Source organism: Leopardus geoffroyi, chromosome C2 (genome assembly GCF_018350155.1).
Source record: "Leopardus geoffroyi isolate Oge1 chromosome C2, O.geoffroyi_Oge1_pat1.0, whole genome shotgun sequence".
In the NCBI taxonomy this organism is placed as follows: Eukaryota; Metazoa; Chordata; class Mammalia; order Carnivora; family Felidae; genus Leopardus; species Leopardus geoffroyi.
The window spans coordinates 16,133,289-16,155,059 of NC_059333.1; the positions used below are offsets into that span (position 1 = coordinate 16,133,289).

Sequence of the window (21,771 nt, forward strand, 5' to 3'; positions counted from 1 at the left end):
TCAGTGCGCTCTGACGCTGGGAAAGTGCACGATGTGTGGCCCCGGCTGGCTTTGTCTGTGCCGCCACACTTCTGGGAGGACCGATTTCTCCTACTGCGGACTCAGAGCCGCTGCCCCCGCAAGCCTCCAGGGTGGCAGACGCAGGCAGTTCTGTGCTATGCAGCCCTCCAGGGAGGGAACCGCTTTCTCCAGCTGCGGACTGAGCCCCTGACCTACCACCGCACCCAGGCCCAGCTCCCCTCCTCCCCAGGGGCGCGAACAGGGAGCCGGCTCCGGTCCGAAGAAAGCCCCCCAGTTAGAGATGGGATCCCTCTCAGCCTCAGTCCGAGGTCTCTCTCCTGGCCAGATAGGGTCCTGCACTTTCCCAGCCACTCTTCTTCCCTTTCTCTTCTTCCCTTTGTCTCTCTGCAAAGGGGGGTCCCTCCGCTCCATGCCCACGCAGCCTTTTTTATCTCCCCCAGTTCGCAGTTACCCACCTAAACTTTTTTCCAGCTTCCCCATTTTCTTCCTAGTAGATTCAGTCTCTTTTCCTCCCAGACTCTGGTGTTCAGAGTCCTTTGGCTTCTACACTTCTTTGTTTGAGAACATAGGAAGCATGGATTCCCCCTACTTCTCCACCATGTTGGCCCCTCCTTACCTTAATGTCCTCTTAACTGGATTACATCTGCAGAGTCCCTCTTTCCAAATAAGATCGCACTGATAGGTTCTGGTTGGACATGAATTGGGAGCGGGGCGGGGGTGGGGGGTGGTGAGAACTATTCAACCCAGTACAGTCAACTATTAATGTAGCTATCTCACCTTGTGGGTTTGTCTGATGTATCTTCCTCCATCCCTCTAGTTCCAGTCTTAAAATGTACTTACACTTCAAGTCTTTTATCATCACTATAATTGAAATTAAAAAAAAAAAATCAATCATAATATCTATTTACATAGCTTACTTACATTATTTGGATAATGGAGGTATTCTAAATTATATCACTTTATCTTTTTTTAAAAAAAAATTTTTTTTTCAACGTTTATTTATTTTTGGGACAGAGAGAGACAGAGCATGAACGGGGGAGGGGCAGAGAGAGAGGAAGACACAGAATCGGAAACAGGCTCCAGGCTCCGAGCCATCAGCCCAGAGCCCGACGCGGGGCTCGAACTCACGGACCGCGAGATCGTGACCTGGCCGAAGTCGGACGCTTAACCGACTGCGCCACCCAGGCGCCCCTATCTTTTTTTTTTTCTTTAAAGATTTTATTTTCAAGTAATCTCTGCACCCAAGATGGGGCTCGAACTCACAACCCTGAGATCAAGAGTTGCATGCTGTACTGCCTGAGCCAGCCAGGCGCCCCCTATCACTTTACCTTTGGATTTGCCCCCTTTTCTAATTTGTTTTAATTAGGCTTTTCGCTTTCTAATTTGCTGCTTACCTCTCCTGTTTCTACTATTTTCATAGTTGCCCTTGAACTCTGACCATACTGTATTGGTTTCCTAGGGTTACTGGAACAAATTACCACAACTTCAGTGATTTAGAACAACAGATATTTACTCTCTCACAGTTCTGGAGGCCAGAAGTCTGAAATGGGTTTCTCCGGTCCAAGACCAAGATGTCAGCAGGGCCTGACTCCGTTGGGAGGCTCTAGGGGAGAATCATTTCCTTGCCTTTTTTAGCTTCTAGAGCTCATTCCTTGCATTCCTTGGCTTGTGGTCCCTTGCTCCTTCTTCAAAGTCAGCAGCATGATCATAATACCCTCTCCTCTTTTGATTTAAAACCTCCCTCTTCCTGTCTTTTATAAGACACTTGTGATTCTACTCAGGGCCCATCTGGATAATCTAGGGTAATCTCCCCATCTCAAAATCCTTAATCATATCTGTGAAGTTCCTTTTGCCATATAAGGTAACATTCACAGGGCTCTAGGGATTAGAACATGGATATCTTGGGGGCTATTATTCAGCCTACCACACATGCATATCAAAATTAAGTCATATCTTTACCTCCTGAACAATAATACAAAGAGGACTTAGAATACTTTCACCCTTAACAAATGCCCTAGTTAATTTATATGCAACTGTTTTCAGTATTTTAGTTATTATTTTCAAACCACAGAAACCACACTATAATTATTAGTATTTTATATAATGTTTGTTTGCATTTATATACATATTTTCCATTTTATTTGTCATCAGTAATTCTTCCATTTGAGACTTTTGGGATGTTTTTCCTTTCTCCTGATATACGTCTTTTAAAAGTTTCTTTATTGTAGATCTCTTGTTGGTAAACTGTCATTTTTACTCTAAATATTACTTTTAAAAACCATTCATTTGTGGGGCACTTGGGTGGCTCAGTCAGTTAAGTGTCTGACTCTTAGTTCTGGTTCAGGTCATGACCCCAGAGTCGTGGGATCCAGCCCCCCTCCCCCCAACCCCCCATTGGGTTTTGTGATGACAGCACCAGCCTGCTTGAGATTCTCTCTCTCCTTCAGTCTCTCTCCCCCGCTTGTGTGTACTCTCTCTAAAAACAAAACAAAAAAACAGCAACAACAAAACTAAATCTTCATTTATGCAAGTTTTGTTGGAACAAAATAGATAGACTGTTAGTCCCAACACTTTGAGGATGTTATCCCACTAGCCTCCGGCTTTCATTTGTTGTGAGGATGTTCAAGAGATCTGTTGTTACTTTATAGTTTCTTTGTAGCAGTGTTGGCAAACATATTAAAGGGACAAATAGTAAATACTTTGTGGTTTGTGGGCCATATGGTTTCTGGGGTCTAAGCTGTAACTACTCAGTTCTGTCACTAGAGGCCAAAGCAGCCCCACCCAACACATAAGTGAACTGGCATGGCTGTGTTCTAATATCTTAGTGATGAAAACGTTTGCCAGCCCCTGCTGGAGAGTGAGTTATACCTTCCCTTTGATTAAAGCCTTTTTTTTTTTAATGTTAATTTTTTATTTTTGAGAGAGAGAGAGAGAAACAGAGAGAGAGAAACAGCATGCAAGCAGGGGAGGGGCAGGGAGAGATGGAGACACAGAATCTGAAGCAGTCTCCAGGCTCTGAGCTGTCAGCACAGAGCCCAACGCAGGGCTCGAACTCATGAACCACGAGATTATGACCTAAGCCGAAATCGGACACTTTACCAACTGAGCTATCCAGGCATCCATCCCTCCTTGATTACCTTTTAAGAGCTCTTTGCCTTTGATGTTTTGAAATGTCACTGCTATATGTCTAGCATATTTTCTTTTTGTTTGTGCTTCTAGAATCTATCTTCTTTTTTAAAAGTCAATTCTGGAAAAATATTACCCATGATCTTTCCAAATATTGCCTTTCTTACATACTTTTCGGGACTCTTGTTTTGCCAGACCTTTTCATTCTATCCTTCATAATCATTATTGCTCCTTCATATTTTCCTTTGGTCTCTGTGGGTGGCACTATATGAATTTTTCTCCAGTTCACTAATTCTATTTTTAGCTATTTATCCTGTCCATGGTGGGTTTTGATTTTAGGAATTCTGCTTCTCATTTTTAGAAAATAACTTCTGGAAAAACTGTTCTTATTTAAGATAAGATAAACTTGTTGGTATATATTTATCAGAAAATGCAAACGCATGTGCACTGGAAGATATAAATGTGGTCACAACAGAAAAAAAGTAGAAGGAATCCAAATGTTCAACAGTAGAATATATAAATTTTGATATAGTCATATGATAGAAATAATAAGGATGAATATACAAAAAATGAAAATGAACAAATCATTGCCATAGACAACTGCATAGAAGAATCTCATAAAAACACTACTGAGTGAAAGAATTCATGACTCATGGACATAGGTTCAAAGGAGGAAGACCTAATCTACAGTATAAGGAACGTAACAGAATTCTAAGATGGCCTGCAAGGTTCACTCCCACTGCTGTACATGCACTGTTATCCCCACACTCTGACTGTGGGTAGGACTTGCGGATACTTGATTTCTCCCGTCATTACGTTACATTAAATGGCAATGGCAAAAAAATTTTGCAGTTGTAATTAAGGTCACTCAACAGTGGAGTCTGAATTAATTAATTAAAAGGAACATTGGAGTGCCTGGGTGGCACAGTCGGTTAAGCACCTGACTTCAGCTCAGGTCATGATCTTGCGGTTCGTGGGTTTAAGCCCCGCGTGCAGCTCTGTGCTGACAGCTCAGAGCCTGGAGCCTGCTTCAGATTCTCTGTCTCCCTATCTCCCTGCCCTTCCTCCACTCATGCTCTGTCTCTTGCTCTCTTAAAAATAAACATAAAAAAAAAATAAAAGGGGGGTGCCTGGGTGGCTCAGTCAGTTGAATGTCCGACTCCAGCTCAGATCGTGATCTCACAGTTCATAAGTTTGAGCTCCGCATTGGGCTCTGTGCTGATAGCTCAGAGCCTGGAGCCTGTTTTGGATTCTGTGCCTCCCTCTCTGCACCCACCCACTGCCCCCCATGCTCTTTCTCAAAATTAAGTAAACATAAAAAAATTTTAAAAACATAAAAGGAAGATTATATTGGGTGAACTTGTCCTATCCAGGTGAGCCCTTTAAAAGGGCCTCTAGGCCCTCATGTAGTTTTGAAGGTAGAGAAATTCTGCTGGCCATAAAAAAGTAGCTATTTTGTGAACTGTGGAGGTGATTATGGTACAAAGATCTGAGAGAAGCCTGTAGGTGAGAATTGTCCCTAGCTGACAGCCAGAAAACAGCAGCTTTAGTCCTATAACCACCTGAAAAAGGACCTTGAGCCCTGGATGAGATCATAGCCAGGACCAACACCTTTACTACAGCCTGGAGAGATTCTAAGCAGTGAATCCAGCTCACTATACCCACGGCCCTGACGCAAAGATACTGGGAGACAATACATTTGTGTTGTTTGACACCAACACCAGTAAAGTTACAGTCGTCAGCTATGCAGAAATAAACTAACACAAAAAGCCAGACAATGGTTTCCCTTGGGGAAATCTCCCATTCATGACTGGGAATGAAATCTGGTGTAGCTTCTGGAATGCTGGTAATGTTCTGTTTCTTGATTTGGGTGTAGTATAAATGGATGTTGACTTTATAAAAATCCATCGAACTAGACACAACATATACAGTCTATAAGGTATGTCCCACCTCAATACAAAGTTTACATAAAAAGAAAAATGAAAACAGATGGATATAGACATTGGTATGTATTGTGTTATTTTATATGTAAAGTAATTTTAGTGCATGTATGAATCAACTACACATAGGATGATTTACATTTATTCATAAGGGTTCCTAACATGGCTATATTTCTCTTCATCTGTTCCTGAGTCATTTCAGTCCTGTCCTAATTTTTCTCTTTTTTCAGTCCTGTCTCAATTTGTATTCCTTTTTCTCCCCAGAAAAAGGAATGAGGGAAAGTATGAGGGAAAAAGAAAAAAAAAAAAAGAACTACGACTAAATTTTGGAATGGAATATTAACAGTTTTAAAATACACTGTGTATTTTGGGTGAGTATAAATTAACGCTAATGCACTTCCATGTCTCTATTTCTCATTTTTAAAAGTTGACTTCAATTTGTTCTTTCCAAACAGTATCTTCTTGTGAGCTTTTCTTTGATTATGTTAACTCTTTAAACACGTCAAACATTCCACAATCAGAACGTAACAATTCCACTGTTTATATTCCTTAGGTGTCCAATTCTGTTAATTTTTCCTTCTGTTCTCATTGATTGTAGCTTCTCCATGATCAACAGTTTAGATCATTTTAATGTTAGTTTTTTCACGTTAATGTTGCTGCCTCATATAGATATGAATTAAATCCTACAGCAGAGGGTAGCACAGACCCAGGGTCTGATTTCTCATAGATTATTACTGTTTTTCTTTTCATTCAAGGTACTAAGTTTTTTTTGTTGCTTCCCTTGGGCCAGATGATGTGGTTTTACAGGTCCTCTTTTTTCCTGTATTTAACAGCTCTTTTTAACACAAAAAGAGCTGGATTTGCAACTCTCCTCCTGAAGGCTCAGGGCCATGGTTCTTACTGACCACCAGGACGTAGCATCCACTTTTCACACTAGTATTGCTTTCTCTTGTTTGTAGAAATTCAGGTATTTCCCTGTCTTTAATTATTGTATTAGTCTCCTAGTCACCATGACCCTAGGAGAAATGTATTTTCTCACAGTTCTGGAGCCTGGAAGTCCCAGAGCAAAGCACTGGCAGGTTGGGTTTCTTCCGCAGTCTTTTTCCTCGGCTTGCAGCTACCTTCTCACTGCATCTTGTAGGGTTTTGTTCTGTGTCCAAGCACCAACCACCGCCCACCCCGGTGTCTCCATGTCCCTACTGGCCCCCACCCTCAGCCCTGGTGTCTCCATGTCCGGATTTCCTCTTCTTGTAGGAACCCCAGCCAGACTGGATCAGGGCCCATCCTAACAGCCTCATTCAACCGTAATCACCTCTTTAAGGCCCCGTCTCCAAACACAGTCACATTCTGAAGTACTGGAGCCTAGAATGTCAACATATGAATTTTGGGGAGACACAATTTACTCCATAACAACTATACAAGTGAGGTTTTGGAGTTTTTGAAGTTATTTCTATATTTCTAATTTAAGCTGACAGAAGTCCTCTATGCTAATTTTAAAGTGTTTCAAACATTATCTGAAAATATTCAAGACCCCACTCCCCAAGCTCACAATAAAGTTCTAAGCTTTTCATAACCTTTTTTTTTTCCCCTGGGATACAAGAGATTGGCTGTAAGATTTCAGATGGCACTATTTCTGGGAAGGAGAATAGATTTTCAGATATTAGATTTCAGTAAATACTAATTTTGGCATCTTTGCTGCTTTCAGCACAAGCAAATGGAAAGAAAGCATCTAGGAATCTGACCTGTGTCTAAGTGCTGCCATACTGGCCTGACCCTTCACTACTGAGCTTCTTTGAACAAGTTATTTAATCTTTCTGAACATCAAAGGTAATTTCACTCCTTCTGTGGATTGTCCTAAGGATTAAATAAGAATGCTATTTAAAACAGTAGTTCTAAAATTTGGTGGGCTACCTTAAGTAACAGGGGGAAGCACATTTTAAACGGTACAGGTTTTGGGTCTGCTCAGCAGAGGGTTCCATGGGTCTGTGGTGGGGTTCAGAATTTATAATCTTAAAAAGCTTCTCCAAGTGACGCTAAACGTAGCCAAATTAAAAATTAATTCTAGATTCTGCTCACTCAGATCCTATAGTCCTGTTCTTTGGTTTTGATAAATATTATTTTAAATGGTATAGAAGTTATGGAAGAAGAGGTTCCTAAACTTAGTAAAGGTAATTTGACATTTCCTAAAAGATGCATGTCAGTTTTTAAATTTTGTTTTCATGTTTTTATTTATTTTTGAGAGGCAGAGCCTGAGCAGGGGAGGGGCAGAGAGAGAGAGAGAGAGAGAGAGAGAGAGACAGAATCTGAAGCAGGCTCCAGGCTTTGAGCTGTCAGCACAGAGCCCGACGTGGGGCTTGGACACATGGGCCGTGATATCATGACCTGAGCCAAAGTCGGGCGCTTATCCGGCTGAGCCACCCAGGCACCCCTTTGTCAGCTTTTAAAAGTGTGATTAACCTAAGAGTTGTGAGTTTGTTTATATACAACTCTCCTTGATCTAAGAAAAAATGTATAGCAGTTTGCAAGATATATGCAAGAAGAAGATAGAAGTATATGACAAAAGCATAAAAGGTAGGAAAAATCTGACCAGTGAGAAACATGGAGGCTGGAGGCATTCTAAATCATAGAAATAGAATGGAGACAATGAGCAAGTGAAAGTAAATTAAAAAAATTTTTAATAATGAAAACCTTCTTAATTATACAAGTAACTGGGGTTGTGCAAATAACCCATAAAAGAGTGAAAGTCCCTCTGTTCCTTCCTGCCATTTCCCTTCTGAGACTTTTTTTTTTAAAGAGCATGTGAGCAGGGGGGAAGGGTAGAGGGAGGCAAGAGAATCTCAAGCAGGCTCCAGGCTCAGCACAGAACTCAACATGGGGCTCAACCCCACGATGCTGGAATCATGACCTGACCCAAAATCAAGAACCAGACTCTCAACCAGCTGAGCCACCCAGGCTCCCCATGAGACTTACTTATATAGACATATAGACATGCCCTCTCTGTTGGTTTTTTAAAATTATACATACAGGATAATACTGTTTTGTAATTTGCTCTTTTTCACTTGATGGTACATTATGAACCCCTTCAGGTTCAGTGCACACAAACCTAACTCATGTTTAGTGGCTGGATGGGTGACTCACGTTCAGGTTTTATATGTAAAATACACATAATATATCTCGGATATGCATTTACTTGCACTTATGCAAAAATTTCCATAAACTTGATTCCTGGGTAAAAGGGAATGCTATATCCTTCTACCTTCTTCTATATAACCTGACAATTCTATACTTGTTAACCAAGAAATGACTTCAGTTTCACAACATGCTGAATATATTCCGCTTCTCTCTCCATATATTCATACATACATTCAACATCATCTATATTATCAATATACGCACATTCAGCACAACACATGGCACTTGGTGAACTTCAGGACTGAGAGGGCTTCTCGGCCTGCTTGCCTGGAAAGTGCCACAGTACCTTGTAGACCCTTTGTTGTCATTGTTTTCAAAATTTCTTCTAAAATGAAAATTAAAACAAAAGGTAAAATCCAATTAAAACCATCTGGTGAAGACGGTATGATCACTAAACAGTTTAATAAGATGATAAAGACAGACGATTCACAAGTTCTACTCATCCGCGAAAACAATGTATTCCAAGTAAGTTTCTTTTTTTTTTTTTTTTCCAACATTTATTTATTTTTGGGACAGAGAGAGACAGAGCACGAATGGGGGAGGGGCTGAGAGAGAGGGAGACACAGAATCGGAAACAGGCTCCAGGCTCTGAGCCATCAGCCCAGAGCCCGACGCGGGGCTCAAACTCACGGACCGCGAGATCGTGACCTGGCTGAAGTCGGACGCTTAACCGACTGCGCCACCCAGGCGCCCCAAAGTAAATTTCTATTAAAATGGACTTGAGTCAGATGGGAGCACTCTGTATTTTCAAGGTGTCGCTGAGAGTCTCAATCAGACTGAAAGGCCCTGCCCTGCCGTGGAAGCTACTCCGAACTCAACAAAAACATGCACTACACTTGTCATTACAGCAAGTGATTTGTTCAGCTGCTTGGCTCCAATCTTGGCCTCACACGCTTCCTCTGGGATGAAAAAAGTCAGTGAAGGTGGGCAAATGTATAGTGACAGTACACAGTGGAAGGAAGTAGCTTATCTCTTTGGGCACATTGAAAAAAGCAACATCTTCCCTTTTGTAAATAAATAATACTAAAGACTGAGTTAAGAAAATGGAGCTACAAACAAACTGAAACAAAACTTAGTCATCATGATGTGATTTAAGGGGCTGAGAACATAAGGTAAAGATAAAAATCAAACTTGTGTACAGAAAGAGAAGAAGGACTCAGGTCAGTTTAGTTACATAGTAAGCTAACCAAGATCTCAACATCCATACCATGAGATAGCTTTCATGATGGAACTTCACCTGAACTGAACATTACGTAGCACAACTTGTCAAGGGCATGAAGATTACAAGGGGGAGACAAAATTCAAAATATTCAGGATGAGGTGTTAAAAGAAGAAATTACAGATTTTGTGTCTGAATATTAATTTATTAATTGGGGGAAAAATGGCGCCTCCCCCCCCCCCCTTAAAAAAAAAACAACAGTACTTTCTAAAACCAAGAAAAACTGTGTCTTAAAAATCTCTCTCTTCTTTCAAGATGAATGTTATGTTTGTATGAGCTGTTGTCAGTGATGATATTGACAATATTTCAGGTTACTTTATAAATTATACTCTTTAACATGATTAAATTACGATTTCAGCAAAGTCAGTGGTTAAAAGATAAAGTGGTCTGTATTACCTGGATTATTTTCTTTAATGGTAACTAAATAGAATAATCCTCTTGGTGACAGAAGATCTGCAGCCAGTGGGAAGAACCTGTCCATGACTTCTCGACCATTTCTGCCACCGGCCCAAGCAGCCTCTACTCCGTGACTTCCCACCTGTGAGCATTTAAAAAAGACTTTTGTATCTATTCATTTAGAATCATTTAGAATCACAAACAGAATCTTTTTGACAAGTAACATTTACCAAACAAGTACTGTATACACTTTGTATTTTACTGCTCTCCAGGAGGCAGTAAAGTTGAATCTGAGCCCCACCATTTCCTAGCCATGTGATCTTATGTAAATTTGTAATTTTTATGAGTTTCCTCCCTTATCTATAAAACCAGGAAAACAATAGTTTCAACAGTAAAATTATAAAAATTATTTTTTTCAATTTTTAGGAATAACTGAAGAAATATATTTAAAGTTTGAAAACAGGGCCCTGTACATATCAAGTGCTTAGTAATAGCTGTTACTATTTCTGCAATGCTTATGTTGATAGACATAGGTAATTCTTTTTTTTTTTTTTTTAATTTTTTTTTTTTTTCAATGTTTATTTATTTTTGGGACAGAGAGAGACAGAGCATGAACGGGGGAGGGGCAGAGAGAGAGGGAGACACAGAATCAGAAACAGGCTCCAGGCTCTGAGCCATCAGCCCAGAGCCTGACGCGGGGCTCGAACTCACGGACCGCGAGATCGTGACCTGGCTGAAGTCAGACGCTTAACCGACTGCGCCACCCAGGCGCCCCAGGTAATTCTTATACTTAATATAGAACAATCAGGAAGAAACTAAAAGAGAGATCCTGTATTATAAAATATCTACTTTGCAGGAAGTTAGTTTCAAAATGCCCCACTGCATCTGGCTCTTTTCTAGATTAAAGTATGAATCGTATAGACCTTTTTTAAGGAATCCATTTAATATATAAAGGCTCACCAAAGCATTTTCTTCCTGTAACAATCTAATTCTCCTGTAGAAGCAAAACCCGTGAGAGTTCATACAGTATTAAAAATCTTTAGATTCTTATTGTATATTGTTTCAAAACTAAAGAATTCAAAAAATATTTTAACCCTAACAATTATTTTCTTTCCATATCTATAGTTTAAATTAATTGTATAAATCATGCCTGTTGCTTTTATTCATATAAGATGGCATGTTTCTCCATTAAAATAAATTTCTTTATGCCTGTAAGTATATACATATATTATTTTGTAAATAAGGGAAATATGTTCATATACCTGCCTTAGAAAGAACTGCACTTTCCCCTTTTACTGTTTTGCTGGTCTGTTCCTCCCTCATCTTATACACACACGTTTTTCCTTTTTGTCCATGTTTTACAAAGACAGGATTATGTTCTACATTCTTGCACCATATCTTGCTTTTGTCAATCATCAACACTTTATGGAGAGCTCTTCATGTGATCAGGTATGGTTCTAATTTACTCTTTTAAAGGCTGTCTACGATTTTATAATGGAAAAGTTACCATATCTTAATGTAGCTATTGATGGGCAGCCAAAGTGTTCATTTACTTACTTTTTTTTGCATCTAATTTAAATTATTCCCATATCTACCATACACTTCTCAATACAATTTCCACAAAGTTAATCATATTGGGAAATTTATCAGTTCCTTCCTCCTGGAGATGTCCCCTTCCTGGCATTCCTAGAATCACCTCTTTTTCTGGGGCTCGTGTCTTCCTCTTCCTTGGTTTACCCCCTTATTTTGGTGGAGCCCATTCCCTGGATGTTTTATCAGATAAAGTGGTCTGTGGACAGAGTGCATGGTGAATGACAGGTTGTGCCAAGCCTGTCTCCTGTCATTCTCTTCCAGAATGGACCAGGATCTCTCTGTGCTAGACCCTGTTCATACGCCTCCCCAGGGATGCTCAGCCAGGTGTATCTGCTTGCATTAGAAATGCTCCTACAGGAATGTCTCCTGGCACCAGGCACATTCCTAAGGCCACAAAGGGAGGGTTTCCACCTTTACAAGGAGGAGTCATGTTTGGTGGTCTGCTGTTTGCCTGCTACCTGAGACGTGCCAGACCTGCTCCAGTTCCTTCAGAGCTCACAGGTACAAGCCAGAGGTTCCTAACCTCGTGTCTCTAGATATACTATTAAGCATAGCCAAAATTTTTTATAGACACAAACTTAACTATTATTTTTATATCTCCTGGATCTAACCTCTAAGTCTCTTATCTTTTACTTTCATGATTTCCTTCTTTTTATCTTCATGCTCTATGCACTGAAATCTTTCATCTGGTTTCCAGAACACTAATTCAGGTCTTCACGGAGACCATATTCTCTTTTAATTCCTTTCGTAAGGTTTTATTTTGTAAAATATGTTTTTAGGCTCCAGGAGATCTTCGTTGTGCTGCACTGTGATTCTGCTCCCCAGCTAATAGCTCAGCTCATGGGAATTATGACACTAGCTCTCTCTGTTGGGACTGCAAAATAGCCCAAGGTGCTGTCTACACTCAATTATCTGTATGTCCCAGCAGCTGTAAGGCTCAGGAGAAGCAAGTAGGTAGCTCAGTCATGGAAATGTGGAAGAAAGGAAGCCTGTTTGCATCCCCATGTTTCCAGAATCTCCTCTGCATTCACAGTCTTGCCAGAAATTTGTAGACCATGATTTAGTTAAGCTAGCCTTAGTCCATTACTAAACTTTGTCTGCCTTGACCATTCTCTCTTTAAATTGGGAAATGGTTGATTTACCTCTTCATTATTGAAGATTTTCCAAATCATCTGTTCCAAGATGATTTCCTTTCCCTACCTGAAATAAGAATCCTCCCCCACCATCTGTGAAAGGAGATTCACAGGTGAATCTCACAGAAAACTGAGACTTTCAGAAATAATTACTATATGAATTTAAGGATGATTAGAAATGCTCTTTTGCAAATTTGCCATTTGTGATAAAAGACACACATGAGCAAATTTAAACACACGGCCTGATTTCAATGGTAATTTTAAGGATGAATATGGGTCACTATATTTCATTAGTTTTAGATTCCTTTCCTACGTCTCCCGACATACTCAATTATTGACAATTGTAATATCAGAGCAGTCTGTGTTAATCAGCAGTTGACTAATGTCATAATGAAGTTCATTTGATTTTATAAAGAAAATAGCTGAAAACATTAATAATTAAATTTTGTTCCATGTCTTACCTCTTCAGGTGGAGTCACTACATAGGGGGGATTAAACACCAGAAGATCAACTTTTTCCTTCAATCTTGGTAGCAAGCCTTTGACCTAAATGTTCAATAGTCAGAATTTTAAGCTGGACTCGGAATTAAAACAGATAAATAAATATATCTTTAAAAATACTCTCCTCCCATGTAGAGAAAAATGTGTGAGAGGGCCAAAATTGTAGACAGAGATAGAGATAAATATTTTTACATTTTCATTCATGCATATAAAGATTATATGCATTTACCTAAAAATATGAAATTAAACTATTTATCAGAATGAACAGAAAATGTTCAAGAAAGCCTCTGTTTTTCAACAGCTAATGCTTACACACTGGGTTCACTTTTAGAAGATTAAATAAGAAAGCAAGCACTCCTATGTTCTACAGAGATATGCACATATTTTAAGGCTATAGCTGTAACTTGAACATTTTCTATCATCGAGGTGTAATGTATTATATATATATATATATATATATATATATATATATATATATATATTTACTTTCTACTTCTTTAATGACTCATAAATGTATTGGCTGGAAAAATTAGAGACCAAAGAAAGGACTGAAAAGAGTGGAAGACACACTGAAAACATTAATTGTTTGGCATTTTGTAAATCTTTAAACTGGGTTCCAATTTTCTGTGAAATCACAATAAAAATGTCTTTTTTTTTTTTTAATAAAAATGTCTTTTTAGGGTATTTTTCAGGGTAAGATGTGATTTAAAGTCTTCTTCCTTTGACTCCTCTGATGATTGAATTAAGTAAGTATTTAAAAAAATCGTGTCTGGTCATGTCACCCTGCACCTTCACAGGCACAGTAAAGTGAAAACACGGTATCTAGGTGGGTTCTCACCTCTAAAGCCATTTCCTTCAATTATCACTTTGTACAGACTCTCACCCATGACTTCTGAGGTTGTTTCTTGAGATGGAATAGCTGAGGTACTTCACGGCAGTGTCCAAAGTGTTAGCTCTCTTATTAACATTCTTGCAATTTCCCCATTTATGCACACGCACTTACCATTTTTTACTATTTTTCTTTAAATGGGCTTTTTTTTGTTGTTAAATAAATTTGCTGTAAAGGGAAATCACTATTACTTTCTGGAAATAGAAATGACTACAAGGATAAATGAGATAAGAATTAAAAAAAAGTTATAGTTAATCATTACTGTTGCCAGGCTGAGAGTGACCCAAGCCATCTGTCTCTATTAGAGAGACATCTGTAAGTGTTTAAAAGGTGTTAAATAACAACAACAAACTGAGACCTTCTCCTGGATGTAATCACAATGGCTGAAAGAGAATTAAAGAGGAAACAGCTTTGACATTATATGATTCAAAGTTATTTAAAACTCAGCCATACCTTCTAATGTTGGGCACATCACTGGCCTATTATTTACATACATTATGAAACACTGCCTTAGAGCTTCCATTTTACCCTGTTTCTAAAAGAAATACTACTTTTATCATTTTTAAGCCTGTTAACTGTGTAGTTCAAAGAGAATACTGGAACAGTGTCTTTGAGGAGATGTTGTAAGGTAACTTTTTTTCTCCATTCTTTTCGAAAGAGAAAAGTGCCATTTTTGAGGAAAGTAATGAAGATGCATCCTTGTCTGCAAGTAGAAGATGACTAAGGTTAATCTGCTGTTCCCTTTAGGAGCAACACTGGAGAGCGAGGAAATACAGCTGAAACAGCCGAGAGCTTTATTTTCAATTCCATAAAGAAATTAAGCTTCTCACATTGTAAAAAGAAGTCCGGAAGGTAATTTTCCAGAAATGTTCAGTAAGGAAACTAGAAAAGAATTTGCTTTGCAATTGTTTACAATGGCCCTGAGGTACTATATACTAATAATCATTGCAATACTGGATTTTAAATAAAGGAAAAAACTGATGGATTTAAATAAAGGCAACAACATGGAAAATAATGTAGTTTAAAAGAAAATGGATTTAAATGAGAAAATTACTGATATAAAGTCTAATAATCACAGGCATCCCTCACCCACTCATATTCAGCTTTTGTGTGGTCTCAGAGCATTAGAACAGATCCAAGAACTGGGAAGTAAGCAAAGAGGCCTCTGACAAGAAGTTTTAAATCCGTATAGCAAAACATGTGCTATTTATTCATGAGAGGTACTTGTTCGGAGCCCCTGAACTCTTAGTTTAAATACAAGTCTAACTAAACCACTTGTTTGGTATTCTAGCACAGAGCACATGAAGAGAGAGAGGAAATGCCACTAACAGGTAGCAGTAAAATAAGACAGCATAAAGCAGGTAAAAGGAGAAGATGAGGAGGAGAGGAAATAAGAACTCAAATCTCTGCAGGCTATAGCCCCTCAGCGTGAAGGCAGAAACACCTGAATAAGCCTCTTTATCACAGCACAGGATGATAAATGATGTGCATATTAACGGCCCTGAGTCAGTAAAAGGTAGTTACGTTTAGTTTGTTTTAGGAATGTAAGGAAAGGCATACGATGTATTTGAAAAAGTCTTTCTTCTAAAACTAAAAAAAGAAACAAAGCAAAAGTACTACTTTGTAAACAGGTAAGCTTAGTTACCCAAAACAATGATTTTATTGTGATAATCTATGCCTAGTGTTCTGAATATAAACAAACGTAGAGTTTTGTGTATTGATTATAATACCTATGTTCATGCTCACCTCTTCTTTCTTTGCCACACGTCAGCATGAAGAGCTGAGTCCGGCATGGGCTACCACGAGCCATGTCCTGAAAGTTGTGAGACACCTACATTTAGATTCCCAAGATCTGGATTTAAATTCTGGATTTATCGGGGTGCCTGGGTGGCTCAGTCGGTTGAGCGTCCAACTTCAGCTCAGGTCATGATCTCGCGGTCTGTGAGTTCGAGCCCGGCATCAGCCTCTGTGCTGACGGCCCAGAGCCTGGAGCCTGCTTCGGATTCTGTGTCTCCCTCTCTCTCTGCTCTTCCCCGACTCATGCTCTCTCTCTCTCAAAAATAAATAAAGCTTAAAAAAAAACACTTTTGGAGCACCTGGGTGGCTCAGTCGGTTAAGCGTCCGACTTCGGCTCAGGTCATGATCTCACAGTCCGTGAGTTCAAGCCCCACGTTGGGCTCGTGCTGACAGCTCAAAGCCTGGAGCCTGCTTCAGATTCTGTGTCTCCCTCTCTCTCTGACCCTCCCCCATTCATGCTCTGTCTCTCTCTGTCTCAAAAATAAATAAAACAGTAAAAAAAATTAAAAAAAATAAATAAAAATTTAAAAAAACACTTTTTTTTAAAATTCTGGATTTATCACTTTATTAGTTATGTGACTTTAAAAAATGAATCTCACCTCAGTTTCTACCTCTGTTTAAAAAAAAAGATATTCTGGGGGCGCCTGGGTGGCGCAGTCGGTTAAGCGTCCGACTTCAGCCAGGTCACGAGCTCGCGGTCCATGAGTTCGAGCCCCGCGTCAGGCTCTGGGCTGATGGCTCAGAGCCTGGAGCCTGTTTCCGATTCTGTGTCTCCCTCTCTCTCTGCCCCTCCCCCGTTCACGCTCTGTCTCTCTCTGTCCCAAAAATAAATAAACGTTGAAAAAAAAAAATTAAAAAAAAAAAAAAAAAAAAAGATATTCTGAATTTCTTGTATCTCTACAGTTTTATTATTATATCAAAAACATATTTAATACTAATTATGGACACATTAAAGAAACAAGTTAAAATTTTAAAGGGCAAAACCACCTCAGTGATCCCATGCAAATCACTGGGCCTAAACCAGTCGTCTCCATATTTCAATCCTTCTTGGCCATAGTGAGAGATTGAGAGATGGCATATGACCCAAGTTGATCCAAGCAATACTCATTCTGGGGCTCTTGTCAGACTAACTGAATAGAAAGAGCTTCTTACCATGAGGGGGGTTGGGGGTGGGTGGTGGTGAAGAAGCTGTTTGCTGAGGAATAAGATACAGACACACAAGTATCCTGTTACCATGAAATTAAAGACTACCTAGAAATAGAACCAATAGAGAGAGAAGGTCAGAGCTAAGAAAAAGATGCCTGTCTTATCATTTGAGTTCCTGGAGCCAGCTGTGCCTGAAGCCACCCACTCTTTTTACTTAAGTTTGTACTGGATTCTCTGTCACTTCTATCCAAAAGATGACTGATCCATACAAACCAGTAGAAATTCCCTTTGAACTGTGGACAAGATGGACTGCATCAATCAAGAATTTACTTTGAAAATGATGGGGTATACTATTTAGTGGATTAGAAGTTAATTATGACTCAAGCTTCTTTGACCTAAATCATCTTAACATTATTTGAAAAGGAAATGAACTATTATTAGACAAGGATTAACAGCTTACCAAGTCTGTAATCACTGGCTGAATGTGGACTTTGTTACAGTGTGCTGTCTCCAGAGTACAAGCTGCTGCCTCAGGGTTGATATCAGTGCACCTATAAACAGAAAAGAAAGAAAACTGTATCTTACATCCCAGAGGTACATCTATTACTGAAAAATTTAAAAATGTTCCACTGCTTTTACATAAAGCAAATTTAGAAAAAAATGAAAATGATTTAATAATGGTGAATGAAATGAACAAAGACTTGTCATATTAATGAAAAAGATTGTTATATTGACATAAATGTGCAAGAGTAGAAAAATATACATGCATACACATCTGAAGGAATTTATTAAGTTATGAATCCAGGAGCGTCTGTGTGGCTCAGTTGGTTAAGTGTCTGATTCTTTTTTTTTTTTTTTTTTAATGTTTTATTTATTCTTGAGGGAGAGAGAGACAGAGCATGAGCGGGGATGGGGCACAGAGAGAGGGAGACACGGAATCTGAAGCAGGCTCCAGGCTCTGAGCTGTCAGCACAGAGCCTGACGCGGGGCTCGAACCCACGAACCGTGAGATCATGACCTGAGCTGAAGTCGGATGCTCAACCGACTGAGCCACCCAGGCGCCCCAAGTGTCTGATTTTTGATACTGGTTCAGGTCATGATCTCACAGTTCGTGAGTTCAAGCCCTATGTCAGGCTCTGCACTGGTAGTGTGGATCCTACTTGAGATTCTCTCTCTCTTTCCCTCTGCCCCTCCCCTGCTCTTTCTCTCTCTCAAAATAAGTAAATAAACTTTAATAAATAAAACATCGAGATTGACGATGTAAAAATAAATTACAAATCCAGTGAATACTATGCAGCCACCAAAAACGAAATATTTCTTAAGATTAAAAAAAAAAGTTTATCTATTTATTTTGAGAGAGCGTGAGAGAGAGAGAGAGAGAGAGAGAGAGGGAAGACAGCAGAGGGGCAGAGAGAGAGGGAGAGAGGGGATCCCAAGCAGGCTCCATGCTTAACCTGACTTGGGGCTCGATACCATGACCGTGAGATCAGGACCTGAGCTGAAATCAAGAGATGGATGTTCAATCAACTGAGTCACCCAGGTACCCCCCACAAAATGAAATTTAAAAGGAATTTTTGAAAAACATTCATGATACAATATTAAATGAAAAACAGAGAAAATGAGGAAAAAAGAAGGAAACACATTTGGACCATGATAAAATTTTGAAGTAATTTTTTTCTTCTTTATAGTTTCCATACTCTCAAATTTTCTTAAAAAATTTAAGTAGCTTTCATTTTTTTTCCGGTAATCAGACTGTTTACCTAAAAAAAAATTCAAATTTAGAAATGACCTAAAATTGTTTTGTTGCTTCTATAATTATGTAGCATGATGGAACAGTTTTGAACATGCAGTTATAATTTTTAGGGAAGAATAATTTACAATGAGTCCTTACTACACTTAAATAAACCCTTTCAGATATATATTATATTTATTTACAAAAATGATTCCATTCAAGTAGTCACACCCCTAGTGAATTTCTTAGTGGAGGATGTGGATAAATTTGATATACTTACACTTACATGTACAAGGCCTGAGGACCTATCATAGAGGCTAGGAATGCAGATACCACTCCAGACCCTGACCCTACTTCAAGGCATATTTCCACTCTAAAAAAAGCAAAATAAAATAAATATTAGTGTAGTAAGATTAAAATACACATTACAGGAAATTACTCTCATCCTACTTTTTTTTTTTTTTTCAATGTTTATTTATTTTTGGGACAGACAGAGACAGAGCATGAACGGGGGAGGGGCAGAGAGAGAGGGAGACACAGAATCGGAAACAGGCTCCAGGCTCTGAGCCATCAGCCCAGAGCCTGATGCGGGGCTCGAACTCACGGACCGCGAGCTCGTGACCTGGCTGAAGTCGGACGCTTAACCGACTGCGCCACCCAGGCGCCCCTCTCATCCTACTTTTAATGTATATTTCTCCAGCATCATCAGTTGTCTGCAAATATATGGAAATATAAAAAAAAAAAAAGATAAACATGCTAATTTCTGACAACTGCTTTCTGCATATTTAGTACTATTTAACTCAAAATTGGGGTGTGTAATTTGAGTTCATAATATAGACGGCTTTCAATTAATTTCTACAAAACATTACATAAAAACTGTGGAATAAAACTGAGGATTGAAAATATTAACATGAAAGACATCAGCCCTTCCCACAAGGAGCTTCTGGTTTAGTATTTCCTAAAATGACAGGGTCAGTGTTATTACAATATTTATTTATGAAAGAGGTTTTCTCTATCATTTAAAAGTACCTAACATTCATAAATTGATCAGCATATCCTAGGGAAAAAAAAGTTCCCCCTTTCTACTAAATTCCATATTTGCACAGCTATATGCTGAACCGGGAAAATATCAGAGTATCTGGTTTTAGAATATTAACAATAATCTTTAAAATGCTTTTGAATAAATTGTTATATTTTATCCTTCAATTGAATTTATTTCCCTATGATCTTATATATGCATCAAAAGCTCCAATTATATCCATCACAGAAATGGGTTTGATTAGACTTAGGGAGCCTTTCTAGCACCTAACTCCTCAAGTATCCAACAAAAAATGCTAGCTGCTTCTAACTTTTGGAACCGTCCACATCATCTGACAAACCTTTATTATTCTGTGGGAAGGTCTGTTGAATCTTACCAGGCGGCTTTTATTTGAAAATAACTATCATGGTTTCATAAACAATTAGAATTCCAAGACCAGAAGTAATCCCACTTTATAACAAAATCAACTTCTTTCACAGCATACTTTGCAATGCAATTTGTGCTTGTAAATCTTTCTGGGATATCTTGAGACTAAAAGACAAGTTATAAAAACAGTACTTTTCCGTTCTATATTCCAGTAAATCCAAAAGTTCCATCGTTTACAATGAAAAGCTAGTTTAATAAGAGTTGGGACATTTTATATCTGACCAGATTTAAGACAGATAAATAAACACAATATAAACCTTTAAAGCCTAACAGCTGTTTCATCTTGATAAAACCAATTTCAAGTCTTGATCTTTACATAAATCTAATTACTCAAATACCTTTCATTTAAAAAATTACAATATAGGTATTCATTTTTTAATGTTACTTAAAATTTATGGGGGCACTGCAACAAGCCAATTTTAATATTTATAAAGTGCTCTAGGAAAAAATCTATAGGCTGCTAGCTATGTAGCTATTTACATTTCTAACAATTAAATGAAAAATTAAGTTCTGCAGTCACACTAGCCACATTTCAGGTGTTCGGTAGCCACACATGTCTAACACGCAACTGCTACAGAGCATGCTCTTCAATGGGTTTAAAAATACTTCCCTAAGCCAGTATCTCACTTCATTTCATTTTTGTGCTCTTCCATTGCTCGAGGGTGCTTCTGTGTATTGAGTAAATTAAGTGCCGCACGGCTTTTAACATTTACTAAAAAATGTAATATTAAGCAATGTTGGTTTTTGGACGTGCATATATCGCTGCGCTCGGGGTCTTTGTGTTCTGCATACTAACAGTTGGAAGGAAAAGATCCATCCTAGCGTGGTAGGGAGCTATGGAGCTCCTGAGACCAAAACAAATGGCAAAAGTAGACAGATCCCTGGCACGCTCATTACATGTATCTACAGGCAAATCCTTAATAACGGCGTTCTGGTCTCAGTGTTCGCCAAGTGGGCTGACACTGCCTCCTCTCCCGGCAGACAGCGTCGGTCCTTTCCTTGGCCCTCCTTCGCTACCGCCTCTCCAGGATGCCCGAGCCCTCTCCCGCTGGGACCCTCGCCCTCCTCGCACCCCATGAGCTCGGCCGCTGCCGCCTCGAGCGCGTCCAGCAACAGGAACGTATCCTCCGCCGGCTCGTACACATTGCTGAAGGGGCCCCGGCCCACATGTCCGTGCAGCGGCGTCGGGAGACCCGGCGCCGCCATCTCGCTTCTCTCTCCGTCCCACGCGCATGCGCCAAAATTGCGCGTGCGCAACTCGGCAGTGGGGGGAGGGGCTTCGGAGGCGGAGAGGCAAATCGGGCTTCTTTCTAGCAGTCTCTGTAAATGCTTTTGGAATTTGTAAGTGAACAGTTATATAATCTGCAACTGCTGATATTTGCTTTCTTATTTCGAGTATTTAAATTTGTTTCATTTTATGGATTAGCAGTTGATGCAGGGCATCCTCGATTGTTTTTGACTAAGGGGGTGTTTTTCTTTTTTCTACATTTGAAAGTTTTCTTCTGTTCCTTGTTTGCAAAGAATTAAAAAAAGACATAATGGTTACTAAATTTTACCGTTGTTACATCAACTGAACACTTAAGCTTTTTTTCTCATTTAATTTTTTTACTGTTGTATATTAT

General features: G+C 39.2%; 1 protein-coding gene across 4 annotated transcripts; it reads right to left on the reverse strand.

Annotated features, from left to right (window-relative positions):
* Positions 1–407: 407 nt before the first annotated feature.
* Positions 408–21,397, reverse strand: N6AMT1 (N-6 adenine-specific DNA methyltransferase 1). 4 transcript variants are annotated; one of them, XM_045501564.1, is made up of 8 exons: positions 21,222–21,397; positions 18,971–19,057; positions 17,413–17,503; positions 16,959–17,057; positions 13,082–13,165; positions 9,895–10,036; positions 8,484–8,604; positions 408–882 (listed from the first exon to the last, which is right to left on the reverse strand). In XM_045501564.1, exons 1-7 carry the CDS (start codon positions 21,353–21,355, stop codon positions 8,486–8,488), a joined length of 756 nt encoding a protein of 251 aa, XP_045357520.1. In that variant the 5' UTR covers positions 21,356–21,397; the 3' UTR covers positions 408–882; positions 8,484–8,485. The 4 variants fall into 4 exon arrangements, with proteins under 4 accessions (XP_045357520.1, XP_045357521.1, XP_045357519.1 ...); XM_045501565.1 differs by lacking the exon at positions 408–882 and adding an exon at positions 1,194–1,212; XM_045501563.1 differs by lacking the exon at positions 408–882 and having other exon boundaries at positions 8,256–8,604.
* Between the last annotated feature and the right edge of the window lie 374 nt (positions 21,398–21,771).